Source organism: Athene cunicularia (assembly GCF_003259725.1).
Source record: "Athene cunicularia isolate RWA chromosome Z unlocalized genomic scaffold, athCun1 chrZ_part1, whole genome shotgun sequence".
Classification (NCBI taxonomy): Eukaryota; Metazoa; Chordata; class Aves; order Strigiformes; family Strigidae; genus Athene; species Athene cunicularia.
This window is the reverse complement of record NW_020799142.1, coordinates 24637587-24654303: the sequence shown is the minus strand read 5'-3', so window position 1 is coordinate 24654303 and position 16717 is coordinate 24637587. Positions and strand designations below refer to the sequence as shown.

Sequence of the window (16717 nt, the reverse complement as noted above, 5' to 3'; positions counted from 1 at the left end):
TCTAAGTGTTCAACAAAAGCCATTCGATTAGGATTATGGCATCAACCCAGTATGAAGATCAAGAGCATATTATACTTCAGCTCTGAGGTTATTTTCAAATACATTGCGAATTATGCAATGCATAGTACTTCTATATTTAAGCTAACACTGGAAAAACACATACCCCCTAAAATTAAATACTGAAGGAAGGATGGTTGGACACAGTGCACCAGCACAGAGAACACAAGACAAAAGGAACACAAAAATCCACTTTAACCAAGTAGAAACATTTAACTTAGCTTCTTGTAGATTTTAATGGTCATGTGTTATTTGTGATTTATTATTAAAAGGAAAACTAAGTATAACAAATCTTAAAAGTGCTAGATGTTTAGTAATTATGTTATTTTTATCATATCTTAAACTTGAAATTATTTTGTTTTAAAAACCTGACTAAAAGAATGTGCAATGTTCTTAAATATTACAGAGTTCCATTACTTTCTAGTACCTTCTCTCTTACTCATATAAATAAAATTTCTCAGGTCATAATGTATGCTTTCCAGTATTGTTCAGGATGCAAGAAAGCATCTGAAAAGGGACCGCTTTACTTAAGATTCAGTAGGAAAAAGAAAAGCAAAGAATACTTTAAAAACCAAAGCAGAATGCCTGAAAGAAAGAAAATACAGTAGATCTTGTATATTTAATTGTTCAGAGAAGGATCTAATTACCAAGGTAATTGCTTTGTTAGCAAAAATGAAGAGACCACAGGCCCTTTTGGAAGTGGTTTAATCAATGAAACTCAAACCACTGGATAATGTGAAATGGTATCCTCAGGTTACTGAAAAATATAATGCAGTGATTTTATTAATTATGAAAATTGCTACTGTGACTAGTAACAAAGTATATCGGCAGCATAAGTGGTGATACACCAGATAAGATGAAACAAAAAGTCCTCACCCAATGGCACTCATTTCACAGGAGCTGGCTGTATGGAACAATACAGTTTACTCCAGTAAGATAAAAAATTTAGGTAAGTCAGAGAACAAAATTTAAAAAAAATATATATATTGAGACTCATGAAACATGCAAGCAGTGAGAAGCTTTTAGTGATGCTGCAGAATGACAGCTCTGAAACCACCTACTTTACACAAATGTAAAATAAATAGTAAGATACTTCACTATACAGAGAAGCTAGAAAACCATGAATGAACATGGTGGTACAACTCTGCAATTGTACTGGGTCTGGCTGAGCTGGAATTGGTTTTCCCCTGTAGCAGCCCTCACAGTGCTGTTTTATGCTGGGAGCTGGCAGGGTGTTGGTAGCACCCTGGTGTTATGGCTGCTGCTGAGCAGTGCTTACACAGCACTAAGGCTCTTCCCAACACTTTCCCCCCCAGTGGGACGGGTGGGCAAGATCCTGGGAGGGGACGCAACCAGGACAGCTGACCCGAACTGACCAAAGGGATATTCCAGACCATGTGACGTCTGCTCAGTATAGAGCTGGGAGAAAGGAGGAAAGGGCTGGGGTCACCCTTGGTCCTCCGAGGCAACCACTACGCGTATTGGAGCCCTGTGTCCTGAGAAGGCCCGACATCGCCAGTCCATGGGAAGTAGAGAGTTAATCTGTTTTTTGGTTGTTGTTTTTTTGTTGGTTTGTTGTTTTTTTTTTTTTCTTCCACACACAGACCTTTGCTTCGCTTTGCTTATATTAAAACTGCTTTGTTTTACCCACAAGGGTTGGTCTATCTTATTTTCTTTCCCCTCTTTACCCTGTTGAGAAAACAAGGGGAAAGGAGGGAAAGTGATAGACCAACTTGGTGGATACCTGGCATTTAGCCAAAGTCAAACCACCACAGCAATATAGTAATTAATCTGAAGTACTACAGATTTGAGCATTTTTACAGAACAGTCCCATTGCTCTGCACACAGCTAAAAGGGGGAGGATTTCAAAATAAGAATAAAGCTGAGAAGAACACATTTATCTTCCCACACAGATATTTAAACTTATAGACTACATGTTAAAGTGCAAAAATTAAAATCTGCACTAACAAGGCATTTACAGAACAAACGAAGACATTTAAAGTAGTATTTCCTTTAAAATAAAACAAAACCAAAAAAACCCCAAACAAACCCAAACCTATATAGGAGATGTGCCAAGTAAGATAACTGATGAAATGAATACAAGCTGGATATAAGAGACAAAGAGTACATTTAGAGGAAATCCACAGCAAGGAAAAAGTAGCAAAGTAAGGTTGAGAAATTGGGGGAAAAAAAAAAAAAAAGGGTTGTTGAGGCTAGTAGCCTAACCAGTCAATTATTTACAACCTTCTAAAACTAGTATCCAAATAGGTGACACTGTGCAAACTTATGGCACAGGAATTCATTATGGAATTTGAAGACTGAACTACTTTTAACTCTGAAAAAATTCAATTTGGAAAATAAATTTTTCTAAAGAGAATTACAGTTTAAATGAACAGAAGAAAATCTTACTCAGTGCTGGAAATGTCAATCTAAAGTGTGCTACTAATAGATTTCTTACGAATGCCTTGAAACTTTAAAAGACTCTAGAAGTCAGAAGTTGCCAAGGCACCTATTGCACTGAGAATACATTGACTGAAAAAATGTATCAAGGAAACTCTTGTAATATTTAATCCGTGGATTTTTGCATCTGTTTCACATTTCAGGATTAACCCCTTAAAGAATATTTAACTATATTCAGATGCCTAACCTACCACGCTGTTAAACTAAGACAAAAAACTGAATTAATTTACAAAACACAAGCATGAATTCTTAACCTACATAATTTATTACTAGCCTAAATATAAGGGGTTAATCTTCAGTTAGATATGCTGTGTCCACACTACCCCTTCATCAAAAGTTAACAGGTATATCAATTTGGTAAGTTTTATTGTATGAAATACATTTTACCTGGTCAACTATTTCAAGAGTAGTGTGAACACTGCTTAATCCCAGGGGAGAGACAAAGACGAAAAGAAAAAAAAAAACAAAACCAAACACAAAGTAACAGTAGATGCTAGGACTATGCATCCAAGCCCCCTCCTTTGACAAGCATGGCAGGTGTGACACTGAGCCTTAGAAAACCTTGGTCAAAAATCCTTCCAATGTCTTGGCAGCAACCCCTGACAGAAATCAAGTCCCTCTGCTAGAAGGCTTTGGACCGGAGCTGCAAGCTAAGGATAAAAAAGTCATGCGCACACACATATATGCGTTTGTAAGTATGTACACTTTCTTTGCTGAAGGAAAGATTCCACAGCAGGGGTTAGAGCACTTCGAATATATCAGATTCAGTAAACTGTCAGACGCACAATACTGTAAGAAACAGTAGCTATGCGGTTAACAATTTGATTTCACTGTATTTTTTTTAGCCTTTTCATCATGTAATAGGTTTATTACATATCAAACATGATTCTACTCCACATGCAAGTCTCAGTCTCATCTTCCCTCAAACTGGATCTTCCGGTAAAGCCTTCCTTATCACCTGAACTAGCTTCCCAAGCGGGCTGAAGAAAATGAAAAGTTTACACCATTGTAAGACACAGAGCATGAGAAGCTGCAGTAAGAAGAAACACAAACACATACTGTAACTCTGCAGCAAATAAGCAGCAGTCTTCGTAATAAGGCCTTCTTTGCTGCAATAATTTGCAATTCAGTCTTCTATTTGCTCTAGTTCCAAAAGCGAACTTTTCTGCACATCCACTTTATACTGCTCAGTGTCTTGAAGAGAAATCTAATTTGATTTTGCTTGCCTAGAGGCAGTACTGCATTCAGCAGTGAGTAAACTCATAAAGATCATTTTAACTCAAGTGTGGGTCAGACAAAAATAGAGATTTGTTTCCTTTAGGTGGCGTAAATGAAGGGATTCATGGTCATAATTTGAAACTTAATTTTAGTTTTAGTCCATATTATAGAATTTTAGGACAGAAACCACTTAATTGAAATTGAATATTGTGGCAGGAATCAATATCACACTATTACATAATACATTAAGAAATTAACATGGTGTTTAAAGTTAATTTAATAGTTAATCTAACTGAATAATCATTTTTTTTTAAGTTGAAGCATTCCTTATTACCTTAAATAATATGTGAAGTTGTATTCAGCACAGACAAACCAGAAGTCATGTTACACTTAGGTTGTCAAAAACCAAGTAAATACAGTTGGGTGTGACAGTACATGTACAAAGCCTTTATAGCTACGAATAATATGCATAGCTTAAAAATCATGTACAAAGCACTCTTAAAGACGCATCCAAACCAGAGAATGCATCTAGAAATTTTTCTTTCTGATTATGTAGGATGACTTTGTTAACACAGCTTGCTTACAATGCACTAGTCACAGCTACAGGACATTCACTAATGCAATGTAAAAACCTCAAATATTTTAGAGGACATGTAATAATGAGATGAAATAAAAAACCCTCTGTGGCTTATATAAATACGTATATACACAAGCACAGGTATACATATACACATACAATTTTTTTAAACCTGCATATGAGAAGTGTTAAGATAGCCTCAAATTTCCTCTTTCTAGGTTCACTGTCAAACACCACAACCCAGTTTGCTATGATCTCTTTCAACTATGAAAATACAGGATTAAAAGGAAACAAAAGTTAGTTTTATCTGACCCATAAACAAAAAGAACCAATGTACTGCAGACATTAATCATGCTTGTTGGCTTAAAAGCTTTTGGAGCTTTGAAAGTGTTACAGAACAGACCCTAAAGCAACACTGCTGGCACCAGAGAAACTGTAGACTTCAGAAATGTAAATTAATTTACAAGCTCCACCTTCTGCTTCAGCTCAATGACAAAGCCATTTCTTATTGTACTAGTCCGGGTTTGCCAGTTGGATCGAAGACTGATTGTAATACCAGGAGCCTAAATATACTCAAAAAGCACTCCAGACTAAAAAGCAACCTCAGAGAGCTGGAAAAAATCGCATCATCTTTTAAAAAGTTAGAAGCACTGTTACCATCAAAAATATTACAAAAGTGCATTTCAAGTGGTGCTGCTATTTGGAATGTATAAGCGATAGTAACACTGATCCAGTTTAAACCCAAAAACCTGTGATTTGATTTTCTAAAACCACACAATCTTTCACTTAGGGCAAGACTGCTCTAGAAAGCCAGTTTATAGCCACTTGCTATAAAACACATAGTTTTCCACATAATTTTAAAAGAGGGGGAAAAAATAGTCATTTGTACCTTTTCCAGAAAGCTGAGGTTGGATATAAGGTTAGAAATTTTAAGTTAAACACATCATGTAAGTATTTATTTTAACCAACTGTTCTCTACCAAGACTGGTTGTTGGAAAACAAGGTTTCGATCAAATACATGTGCCAGCATGTTGCCTTCTAGGACCTTAATGCCATCTTAAGCAGAATAGATAAACAAAAAAATAAGATGGGTGAGAAAGAAGGAACATTTTTAACAACTTCCCAACCTCCATCCCTCATGTTCTCTTCCCGAATGACTGGAGATGTCAGTGTGATAGTAACTTGCATTTTGGGTTCCACACATGAATTTAAAATTATTGCTGCTTCTGGGACTGCACACTTGATATCATATTTCTCAGGACTTATTACCTAAATACAGAGAAACAGAAATTTCTGTTAGCATGTGACCAAAAGTATAGGGAAGAAAATGGATTTCCACATCGTCTTTTTAACAGAAAGACCGAAATGCAATATAATTATATGAAGCAGATACCTCTGTATTCAAAGAAACCACAGTATACACAATTAAGATATATTAGATATAGATACAGATATGGACTTGCATCTGTTTCCAAATCATTAATGAAAATACACAGCAGTCACCAAGCATGCAAAAGAAAAAAACTATCCAGAAAATTTTTATACAAGTTACATAACAAGAACTTTGACAGGGTTTGAGATAAAGAAAAGTGCCACTTAAAATGTCAGCTGGATATTTTTCTCAGTGAAACATTGGAGCCTTTAAAAAGCACAAAGATGCAGTGGCCGCTCTTCAACCTTGCAGTTACAGGATGGGTACTGGTAGGTACATTCTATACTTGTCTGTCACAACACGCCAAGAACAAAGGGCAAGATAAACACTAAGGAAAATAAAAAAGTATGAGTAACAAGATGGTTATTCAAAATTGCTTCTAGAATTATTAAAACTAGTTGCAAAACACCTCAAAAAGGAAGCTGTAGGCACCTGTCACCTTCTTTCACAAGCTAGAGGACGTGACTACTCCACAAAGCCAGACAAAGGTGTGCAGTTTTAAAATTTTCTTCAAATAAGAGCAAGCTCAAGATTATTTTCCAATTAATCTGATCCTGCTAAAGCTCTACCATGTCACCAATTCTGTCAAACATTTTACCAGACAGTATTGATACACTAATGCTGTAACAAGCATTCTATGACAGTGGACAGGCTTTGTTCAGAAGAGAGCAGAGACTTTATTCCATACTTTCATTTCTTGTGGAAATACAGCAAATAGTTTATATGAGTTCCACTAAATGGTCTAAGACTGCATATACCTTTGTTTAGAAGTGCCAAATTAAAACCCAGGAACACACAAGACTTCGTGTGGGACTACAAAGCACTGAAATAAAAACTGAAAACAATACAAGTACAAACAGGCTGGCATCAGTGGATAATGTTGACCTTCAAGCAGTGAGCTTCCTGCAACACTGCTCAAATTAGCTCTATCACTGCTGGTAACTGTGTAATAGCCTTTCTTCTGTTCATTTCTGTTTCTTGATTAAATGAAATCTATTAAATGATGACTGATACTACACCCCTAGCGTAAAGACCCAGGCGCTTGTATGAATACAATATACAGAAAGCAAAACATGCAGCATAGTCCCTGAATCCAGAAGGAAACACTCAGAAAATGGAAAGAAACTGAACCTGAGCTATGAAACGCAGCACAGTAAGGACAGATGCCCACAGTATTTTTAAAAAATTTTAATCCAAAAATCTAAATTCTACTTACTGCAAGTTGTTTGGGAAGACTTTCAGCAATACGACTGAGTAACGTCTTTGAAGGCTTTTCAGCACATAACAAGACAAGATTGACGTTTCGGTCTCCACGGAGTAGCAAACCTTTAGCCAAAACGCCTACCCGTAAAACTCCTTTCAAAGCTCTGTGAATTATAGTTAGAAGTTGCATTTAAAATAATATAAAAACCTTAAAACTAATCCTCAAGATATAAAAGTGCAATAAAATGGGAGTATTCCACATAGTTTCAGGGCCATGGTAGACATACACCACATCAAACCCCAAACAGAACAGAATCCCTAGAAGCACTGGTAACAGTGTAAGGAAAACTTCAGACACAAATTATTAAATTCTTAAAGTAATAAAGAAAATATACCTGTCTTTACTGCCATCTTTTTTGTCATCTCCCTCTTTGTTCTTGCTTTTTTCATGATCAGTCATGTTGTCAGAAACAAGTTTCAAAGCACGCTCAGTAATAGAAACAATTTTTTGGACTGCTTGAAGTTCCTCCTCTGTTGGATATATAGCAGCATGTTTGGTCATCACATAGCGGTCATCAGAGGAGTCAGGGCGGCGTAGAGGCTAAACATGATGAAAAAGCATATTTCTGAAATTTGGGTACACTTCCAAGTTCACAAATAGTAAAGTGACCAAAAAGCAAATGTTCAGCTAAACATCAGAATATTCAAACCTCAAATCACCAAAATTTAACAAACATGAAGTGTCCCTAACAACTTACACTGGCCACAATCAATCATGTCTAAAATATGCAATATATCAAAATTAAACAGATTATGAAATCTCAGGATCAAAAGTATCTCCCCAACATAAATATGCATTAACTTTTTATCAACCAGGAAATACTTGCATATTGCTACAAAACACAGTATCCATGATTGCTTTCATACAATCACAGGAAAATTCAAATAGGAAGGGACCTCAGGAGGTCCTCTAGTCCAATCTCCTGTATCCTGACCATGGTCAGCTAGTAAGACCACATCATGTTGCTCAGGGACTATATCCAGCTGGTTCTTGAAAACTGCGAGATGGAGGCGGCACAACAGCTGCGTGAAAAAAATTATTTCCTGTATTCAGCCTGAACCTCTCTGCTCTCAGCTTAAGCTAGTTGTATCTCACCCTCTCATGACTGTAAAAAGCCTGGCTCCACTGTCTTTATAATGCACAGGTACTAGAAAGCTATTCTGTCCCACTGAAGCACTCTCTTCTCCAGGTTGAAGAAGTCTCTTCTCACACAGCATGTGTTCCAGACCCCTGATCATCTGAGTAGCCCCACACTGATCCTCCTATGGTTTATAGTATCTTTCTTGTACTAGAGAACCCAAAGTTGAATGCAGTATTGCAGTCTGGGTCTACTGAAAGCTGATCCCTTCATCTACTGATCATGTTCCTGCTAATATAACCCAGCACGCTGTTGGCCTCCATTGCTGACAGGGCACACTGTTGACTCATGTTTGGCTTGCCACCTGACAAGATCCCCAGTTCCCTTTCAGAACACCTGCTACCTAGCCTGTCATTCCCCAGCCTGTATCAGTGCAAGGGGTTATTCCTTCCCAAGTGCAGCATCAGGCCTTGCAGAATTCTGTGAAGTTCCTGCTGGTCCATTCCTCCAGTCTACCTAGGCAGCCCTGCCCTCAAAGACAGCAACGATTCTCCCCACCAGAAGCTGATTCAGTTTCATGCTAGCTGCAAACCTTATGAGCGTGCACTCACTCCATCACCTTTCAGATCACTGATAAGGTGTTGAGACAAAACCCAGGAGAAAATCCACGTAGAACTGCACTTTTTACTGACCTCCAGGTAGACTACAACCCACCACTAACCACCGTCCTCTGGGACTGATGATCCAACAACTTTTTGTCCATCCGTTTGTCCACAATTAGATAAATAATGTTGTATAATGCAAATAGGTAAAATAAAAGTACTATACAAGTCCAGAGTGACCTATATTTCAGAAGAAACAATATTTGTCTTTAAGGCACCTTTTTGTCATTTCAGTGGACGTATTTTGGAAGACTGGTCCACCTACACAGTTTCATTAGCATATAATTTCTTCTTCACTTTCCCAAATCTTTTATTAAGAAGCACTGGAGACAACTGAAGTAGCACTGAATAAATTATAGTTCTTAACTCTGCCTCCTGTTAAGTATGACTTCATTTTTTTTCTCAGGTTAAGAAACTCACAGCTGGTCCCTGGGGTTGAGGAGGCATTCCTGGTCTAACTCCCAGCAGGCCTAGAGGTCCTGGAGGACCATGAGGATATCCTCCATCTGGTATTCTGCGACGGTCGTCCCAGTGATGCTGCTCTTCCTCCATTCTCCTCCAGTACATGTCCTCTTCATATCGCCTGAAGTGCATCAATCAAAGTGTTCTTTATATAGCAGTTAATATTTGCAACCATTCTAAATGAATTCCTGTATGTTCCTCACCATCTCATTTCTAGTAGTCATAAGCAATTACCAGTGAACTCCAGAGGGTAACTGAAATGAATGGTTGTTTTGAAACTGGGTCTGAATTTATAACAGATAATTCTAATTAGCCTCCACTCCTCAGGGGGACTGAACACTAACAAATGAAAACCCCAGAGGGATAATGACAATTTAAAACAAGACAGTACAGAGTTCCCAGAACAAGTAACTACAGAAGCAGAGTTAGTTTTAGATAATCTGACTGCAGCTTTGTCTCATTCATTGATAAAACAGAATGCATTACCTCATTTCCATCCTCCAGCGTTCTTCCTCTTCTCGCCTTCTCCAGTATTCTTCTTTCTGCATCTGTTTCCTCATCTTCTCTTCTTGAATTTTTCTTGCTCGAATACTGGGCTTTACTTCTACTTGTAAGTCTGGATTTACTTTTTTCTAGTTCAGAAAAATAATGAATGAAACACTGTTTTTCTTCTTCTCAAGATTACAGAGTTCTTCTGACATATTTAATACATACTATGGGTCTATGATAAAATCAAGGCGAGTAAAATGCAGTTTTAGAACTGCATTGAACAAGTAGTTAAAGAAAAAAATCTGTCCAGTACTTTAAAGAAAAGAAATAGCAACATATTACACATAGCATGAGTTCCCTCTTCACTTACATGAGAACAATTTTGAGAGCACATTGCATTGTATATCACTTGTCTTTTCTTGGGTTTTATTTTTCTCTTTTTATTTATTTTCATTGCAATTATTATAATAATAATTTAAAATAATGTGGTAATAATAATTTTATAACATTTTATTTATTAAACTGTTCTTATCTCAACTTTTTTTCCAATTCTCCTCCCTATCCCCTGGTAGGAGGAAGGAGTGAGCAAGCAGCTGTGTGGTGCTTAATTGCTGACTGGGGTTAAACCACACCACCACAGTAGATTCATCCAATATAATCTTATAATAATCAAAATGCACACCATATGTCAATACAGCCATCTCCACTCATGACTAAAAAAAATCTTCACCATTTGTTTCTGAAATGTCTCCACAAAGGGTTTATGTGGTTTATCCTGCCAAAAACATTGAGCACTACTATTTTACACTATTTGAAACTCACATATTTCAAATAGTGCAATAGGTTAACAACATAAAGAATCTACTGTTGCTTGCATAAGTTGTACTGTATTTTAATGTTGCAAACGTTGCCTGGGAGCAATGTTCAAAATGTTTAAAAAGAAACAAATCAAAACAGTTTCACAGTCTGCATTACTTCTTTAAAGACTATATTACCCAATATATTTCTCTACCTTTTTTTACATCCTGTTTACAGAAGAGTACCTACTTTTATCTAGTCTTTAAATGTAAGCACATATAATCAGTCAGCTGACATGTGATGGATTTTCAGACAGAAGCACTACCATTTCTACTAACCTTATACTGAAGTCTGTGCCGCCTCCCTTTTAAGTGCATCTCCTTGGCATTAGGATCATTAAAACTGCATTCACAAAGTTTACAGTGAAAGCGGATCACCTTTCCTTCATCATTTCTTACCTGGAAAATAAAGTTAACACATTTGGCTTTTTTTTAGAAAAAGCAAACAAACAAAAAACCCCCAAAAAAACAAAGCTGATGTAAAAACGAATCTAATTCAGTGACAGTGAATAATGTCTTCCAGTCTCAAAACATGCTAAAAAATTCACACAATAACTGAAAGAAGGCAAAGCAGAACTTTCAATTCTGACAGACACACCACTGTGCTTGACAATGAACAAAGAAGAGATTTCTTCCATTCCAACAGCTGCACACAGCTTTAAACTTGAGCCTGAACATACTGAGTTGGATAATTACAAACCTGCAAATCATGAAAAATTTACATCAGAATTGATCCACGTATCTCATGACATCCACATGAGCATAAAAGAAACGTGAGCAATATAAAAATGTAACCATATGCACAGCTCTTTGCAGGTTCAATGCCTTGTCATCCTTATCTTCCAGGAGGACCCTGGGAATTACAGGTCTGTCAGCCTCACCTTGATCCCTCGGAAGGCAATGGAGCAGCTAATCTTTGAAACCGTTTCCAGGCACATTAAGGGCAAGAAAATCATCAGGAGAGTCAGCATGGCTTCATGAAGGGGAAGTCATGCTTGCTCAACCTGATAAAACTTCTGCAATGTAATGACTGGCCTGGTAGATGAGGGGAGAGTAGTCGATATTGTCTACCTGGCCTCTGACACAGTCTTATCATAATATCCTTATACACAAGCTGCTGATGTATGAGCTGGATAAGCATACAGTGAGGTGAACAGAAAACTGCCTGAATGGCCAATCCCAGAGGATGGTGATCAGTAGAATGAAGCCCAGTTGGAGGCTAGTAACCAGCAGTGTACCCCAGGGGTCAATACTCAGTCCAGTCCTGTCTAACATCTTCAGGGGGCAGAGTGTACACTCCACAAGTGTGCTCATGACACAAAACTCAAGGAGTGGCTGATATGCCAGAGGGTCGTGCTGACATCCAGAGGGACCTTAAGGGGCTGGAGAAATGGTCTCACAGGAACCTCATGAAGTTCAATAAGGGGAAGTGCAAAGTTTTGTACCCAGGGAGGAACAATCCCTTGCACCACTATGTGCTGGGGTCATCCTGCTGGAAAGCAGCTTGGTAGAAAAGGACCTATGGGACCTGGTGGACACCCACGTTGAACATGATCCAGCAACGTGCCTTCTCAGCAAAGAAGGTGAATGGCATCCTCAACCAGTAGGTTGAGGGAGGTGATCCTTCCCCTCTTAACTCAGCACTGCTGAGGCCACACCTGGAGTCCTGTGTCCAGTTCTGAGCTCCCAGTACGAGAAAGATACAGACATACTGGAGAGAGTCCAACAAAGCGCCCACAAAGATGACTGACTGCAGCATCTCTCCTATGAGGAAAGGCTGAGATTGCTGGGACTGTCTAGCCTAGAGACAAGAAGGCTGAGGGGGTGGTTCTTAACGTATATAAATACCTGAAGGGTATGAAGAGGACAGAGCCAGGTCTTTTCGCAGTGGTGCCAAGTGGCAGGACCAGAGGCAATAGGCACAAACTAAAACATGGGAGGTTCCCTCCGAACATTAGGAAACACTTTTTTACTGTGAGGGTGACTGAGCACTGGTACAGATTGGCCAGGGAAGTTGTGGAATCTCCATCCTCAGAGATATTCAAAAACTGAAACTGTCTGGACATGGTCCTGGACAATGGCTCTAGGCGGCCCTGCTTGAGGAGAGGGGTTGGAACCAGATGAACTCCAGAGGTCCACGCCAACCTTAACTCCTCTGCAATTCTGTTTCATGTGGAAGAAATTTTCACTAAAATAGTTTAGAAGTAATTAAAATTTTCATATCAATACCTCCTCCACATAGTCATGGCCCACTGGCTGGACATCACTTTGCAAGGCAGCAAGAGTTGTGGGAGTCACTGGTTCGGCTGCGGTGTCTGGTTTTACTTCTTGTGTTTGTACTGTAGCAGCAGGAGTTGTTTTAACACTTTCAGGTGATTTCATTTCTTCCAGTTTACTTCCTGTTGTCTGAAGCTTATTGCCACCTACAAATTAAAGAAGTTAAATTGTTAACTTTCATAAAAATGAGAATGTGATTACACATGATCTGCAAGCTGAAGACTTTATTTGCAAACATCAATGTTCTGACCAAAGCATTATCAGTCTTTTAAAATTAGGTAAAGCTTAAACATATTTTAAATATAATTAAAGATTTTTAAAAGTAAGTTTAATAACATTCAAGTTAAACACTTCAGTTTTTTATTTTAACAAGAAAACTTCTGCTTTATGTAACTGCAATTTTCATTGTTCATTTTCATGTCTTTTCAAAAAAGGTAGGACTGAATGGGACCAACTCATTGAATATATTTTAAGAATCTTTTTGTTATCAAGTAATTTTTTTTTTTTGGTAAATGGATCAGAAAAAACCTTCAGAACTTTGTAACGTTTGTACTAATAAAGGTAGTATACTCTCAGTGTTGCAACTGCACAAGTGTTTCCTTCAAGACGAGGATAGCTTATTGTGGAAAAGTTGCTTCCCATCTCTAAACATCCATCATGCCCATTTCAAAAGTTTCCACTGTTAAGATTTCCACTGTTACAGGGATGTTTCAGTTACCCGATTATCAACTGCCAAGCTACTGCAGGTTGCCTTAACAGCCCAGCCTGTAAACTGAAATTAGGACCAAGTGGACAATAAACTGCAATATTCCAGCAGTTACTACATAAGAAACCAAAGGCGGGAAGCTTTTTATGAAGGTGGGAGAACCTGCCAGAGAGGTCAGGTGGAGACACCGGGCAGAAAACACCATAAATTTTGAAGCAAAACATTTAATACACATTCTTATTTTCACCTATCAATAATTCTCTTAAACACAGAGTTACTCATGCATAACGTTCATTAAATACATTTGTATTTGCTGCACTAAGTCTTAAAAAAACCACTATAGAATAGGTTAGGTTTCAAAATAAAGACTGACTTCTGTACTTGCCAACAAAGTTTATTTTCGGTGTAGATATTTTCTTTACAGCTATATTAGCAGCAGTTGAAGATGTTTTGTTGTTGGATGCGCTGTTAAGTGGTGTGTTTGCCGTGGGAGTAAGGATTTTCACTGCAGAGGATGCAACAGAAGAGTTCACAGTACTGCTGCTAGTCGCTATATTTGAAGCGGAGGCAGTTGCTTTGGAAGCAGATGTGGATGTTGAGGAAGTAGCTTGGGTAACCACATTTGGTTCAGTTGAAGGAATGGGTTTGCCAAGTTTTGTGTGCAACTTTACTACCTGCAAGAAGGAGAGAAATTCATAATATGATCTCCCTGGGATAGCTGTAAAAACTGATGATACACAAGCATCAATATAACTAAAAAATCAATATAACTACAAAGTCAACTGCTGTTTCTTTACAAAAAGTGATCGGGGGGGGGGAGGGGGGAAGAGATGGACATGTAAAAGCTCTTGTCATCTGTAACAAGGAAATAGTTATCTCACATTGCTTATTTCCGTTAGAAATTCAGACAGTTACTCCAAAAGCTGTGTAGATGAGAACAGAAAGCCAATAAATTCACAAGACAGTACAGCCCAAAGAAACATTTTGTTTCAACTGTTTCAATGTGATGGTTTGTTGCCTGCTTGCTTTTTACTCTCCCTCCATAAGTGTAGTAGATTGGATAATTTTAGTTCCAAATAGCATTTGTAAACAAGATTTAATTTAGATTCAACAACTGTATCTTTTGATCATTTTAATAGTATTCACATTGAAAGAATTTTGAGGTTACCTAGCAAAACTGGAAAGATTCCTTAGGCAAAGCTTTGGGTTTTTTTTAAAAAAAACCCAAAACACAACAGAACACATCTGCAGGGATAGTTAAGGAGGATGTGAGAGGCGTATTTCAGAGCTCTTTAGTATCTCATAAGAAGTGAAGAGGCACATGTTTATTCTTAGAAGTAATAAGCAGAGGCCTCTCCACAACATGCTTGAGATTGAGTACTTCCTTTTGGTGACAGCTGACCATCACCTGAAAACATAATGTTTGTAATCTGTAAGACTAAACCATGCAAAATCAAAACTAAAGATTGTGTTTTGAAAATAGCAGTAAAAAACCCCAAATCTGTGAGACCGGCCTTTGATGTAAACACATATATGTAATCATGACATGCACACAACCATATACATACGCTTCTTAGATTTCTGTTCTTATTTTTTAAAGTATTTCAGTTGCCCATCTCAATACAGACATATTAGTGTCACACAATACTACAAATTCAAGTTCAAGCAACTCTTCAAAATTACTTTTTTTCCAGTGGAATGCACAAGACTCTTCAGTGTACTACAGAAATCAGAGTCCTTTAAGACTTCATTTTTACACTGATGACAACCTAAATCATCAGTGGCTAGCAACTACCTATGAGAGAGAGAAAGCTACATCCAAATATATAAGGATAATACATACCATATGCCACTTACCTATCGAGTTATTGGGCACAACCCAAAAACTTATTAATGAAAGAACACTAGAGACAAGTCTACATTTTTGCTCTTGGGGGAAAATAATTAAAATAAATAAATCTCACAGCAGATTTAAAACAGGAACAATGTTACTGATGCCCCTTTGTACAGTGTTATGAGATGCAAGGATCTATAAAAGTTGAATATTAAAACTATTTGTTACTGATATTAATCTTTCCAGAGTTATGATGAAAACCTGTAATATCTAAATACACATTCTACACTGACATTGCATTTACTATTGTACAGCCAAATTTAAAACACAGGTCATAGGGGTGTGAGTCCCCAGTCTTTATTTCAGAATGTCCACCCAACTGCACCCAAACAGTAGGGAAAAACAGGCTTACCAAAAGTCTTTCAAACATACTCATTGTAAAGTCTACTACAGGACACTATTTCTTGCTCCCATATGCCAATTTTCTCTGCAAGAAATACCACGGAGTGATGCATAATAGCCCTGTCGCTTGGCACTGACTCAGCTTATGCTGTTTCGAAGTACACTGAAAGCTTCACAGCACCATACAAATAAAGATGTATGTCAAGAAAGTATTGAAAAGCATCAGGGGGTACAAGCACGCTACTGCATGTCCTCAATGACTCTTTTCCTCATCTTACTCTACACCTTCTTCCTATGATTTACATACTCTCCCCAATTCAGAGTCTTCTCACTGATACCATGGCAATTATTTTTCCCCGCCTTCTCCCAACAAGACCTAAAGATGTTTGAAACAAAAAGCAGAACTAAATGTCTTTAAAGAAAATAATTCAGATTATATTGTTTCTGCATATTTTCACTTCTCTAAGATGAGAAAAAATAAGGAGAAGAAATATACAACTGACTTGTGTAGTAAGAACAAGAGAAAACTCTTACTTTCTGGTGCTTGGCTCCACGGATGTGGGCAGCATAAGCATCTGCCCCTGTGCAAGACACATCACAAAGCTCACAGCGCAACTGATTCTGAGTTCCACGAGCAGAAGTGCTGCTGTTATTGGTGTTCTGTGAAGCTTTTAATGCTGCTTCTTTCTTTTTGTGTTTCTGGCCTTCTAAGTGCTCTTTGTAAGTCTGTTTAAATAAACAATAAACACACTGTAAGCTGTCTTTGTACTGCTCGTTCATCATTCATTTGAATATATGTAATATAGAACATAGCATAAAACACATGCTTTGTGTAAGAAATACATCCTACACTGAGCATTTCTTCCATATGACATGCTCTAAGCCATTAGCCTTAGTCATTTCTAAGACCAAGAAATTTTCTTTTCTACCACCAGGATTCCA

At 37.8% G+C, this 16717-nt stretch overlaps 1 protein-coding gene across 1 annotated transcript in view; it reads right to left on the bottom strand.

Moving 5' to 3' along the window:
* ZFR (zinc finger RNA binding protein) overlaps nt 1-16717 on the bottom strand; it is a 43004-nt gene that overhangs the window by 6492 nt on the left and 19795 nt on the right. Inside the window, exons 7-15 of the mRNA XM_026865820.1 lie at nt 16310-16501; nt 13913-14213; nt 12786-12979; nt 10836-10955; nt 9697-9842; nt 9169-9331; nt 7343-7548; nt 6961-7111; nt 5440-5581 (exon numbers count right to left, since the gene is read on the bottom strand). Of these exons, the coding sequence (XP_026721621.1) occupies nt 5440-5581; nt 6961-7111; nt 7343-7548; nt 9169-9331; nt 9697-9842; nt 10836-10955; nt 12786-12979; nt 13913-14213; nt 16310-16501 (1615 nt within the window). The remainder of the gene's footprint in view (nt 1-5439; nt 5582-6960; nt 7112-7342; nt 7549-9168; nt 9332-9696; nt 9843-10835; nt 10956-12785; nt 12980-13912; nt 14214-16309; nt 16502-16717) is intronic.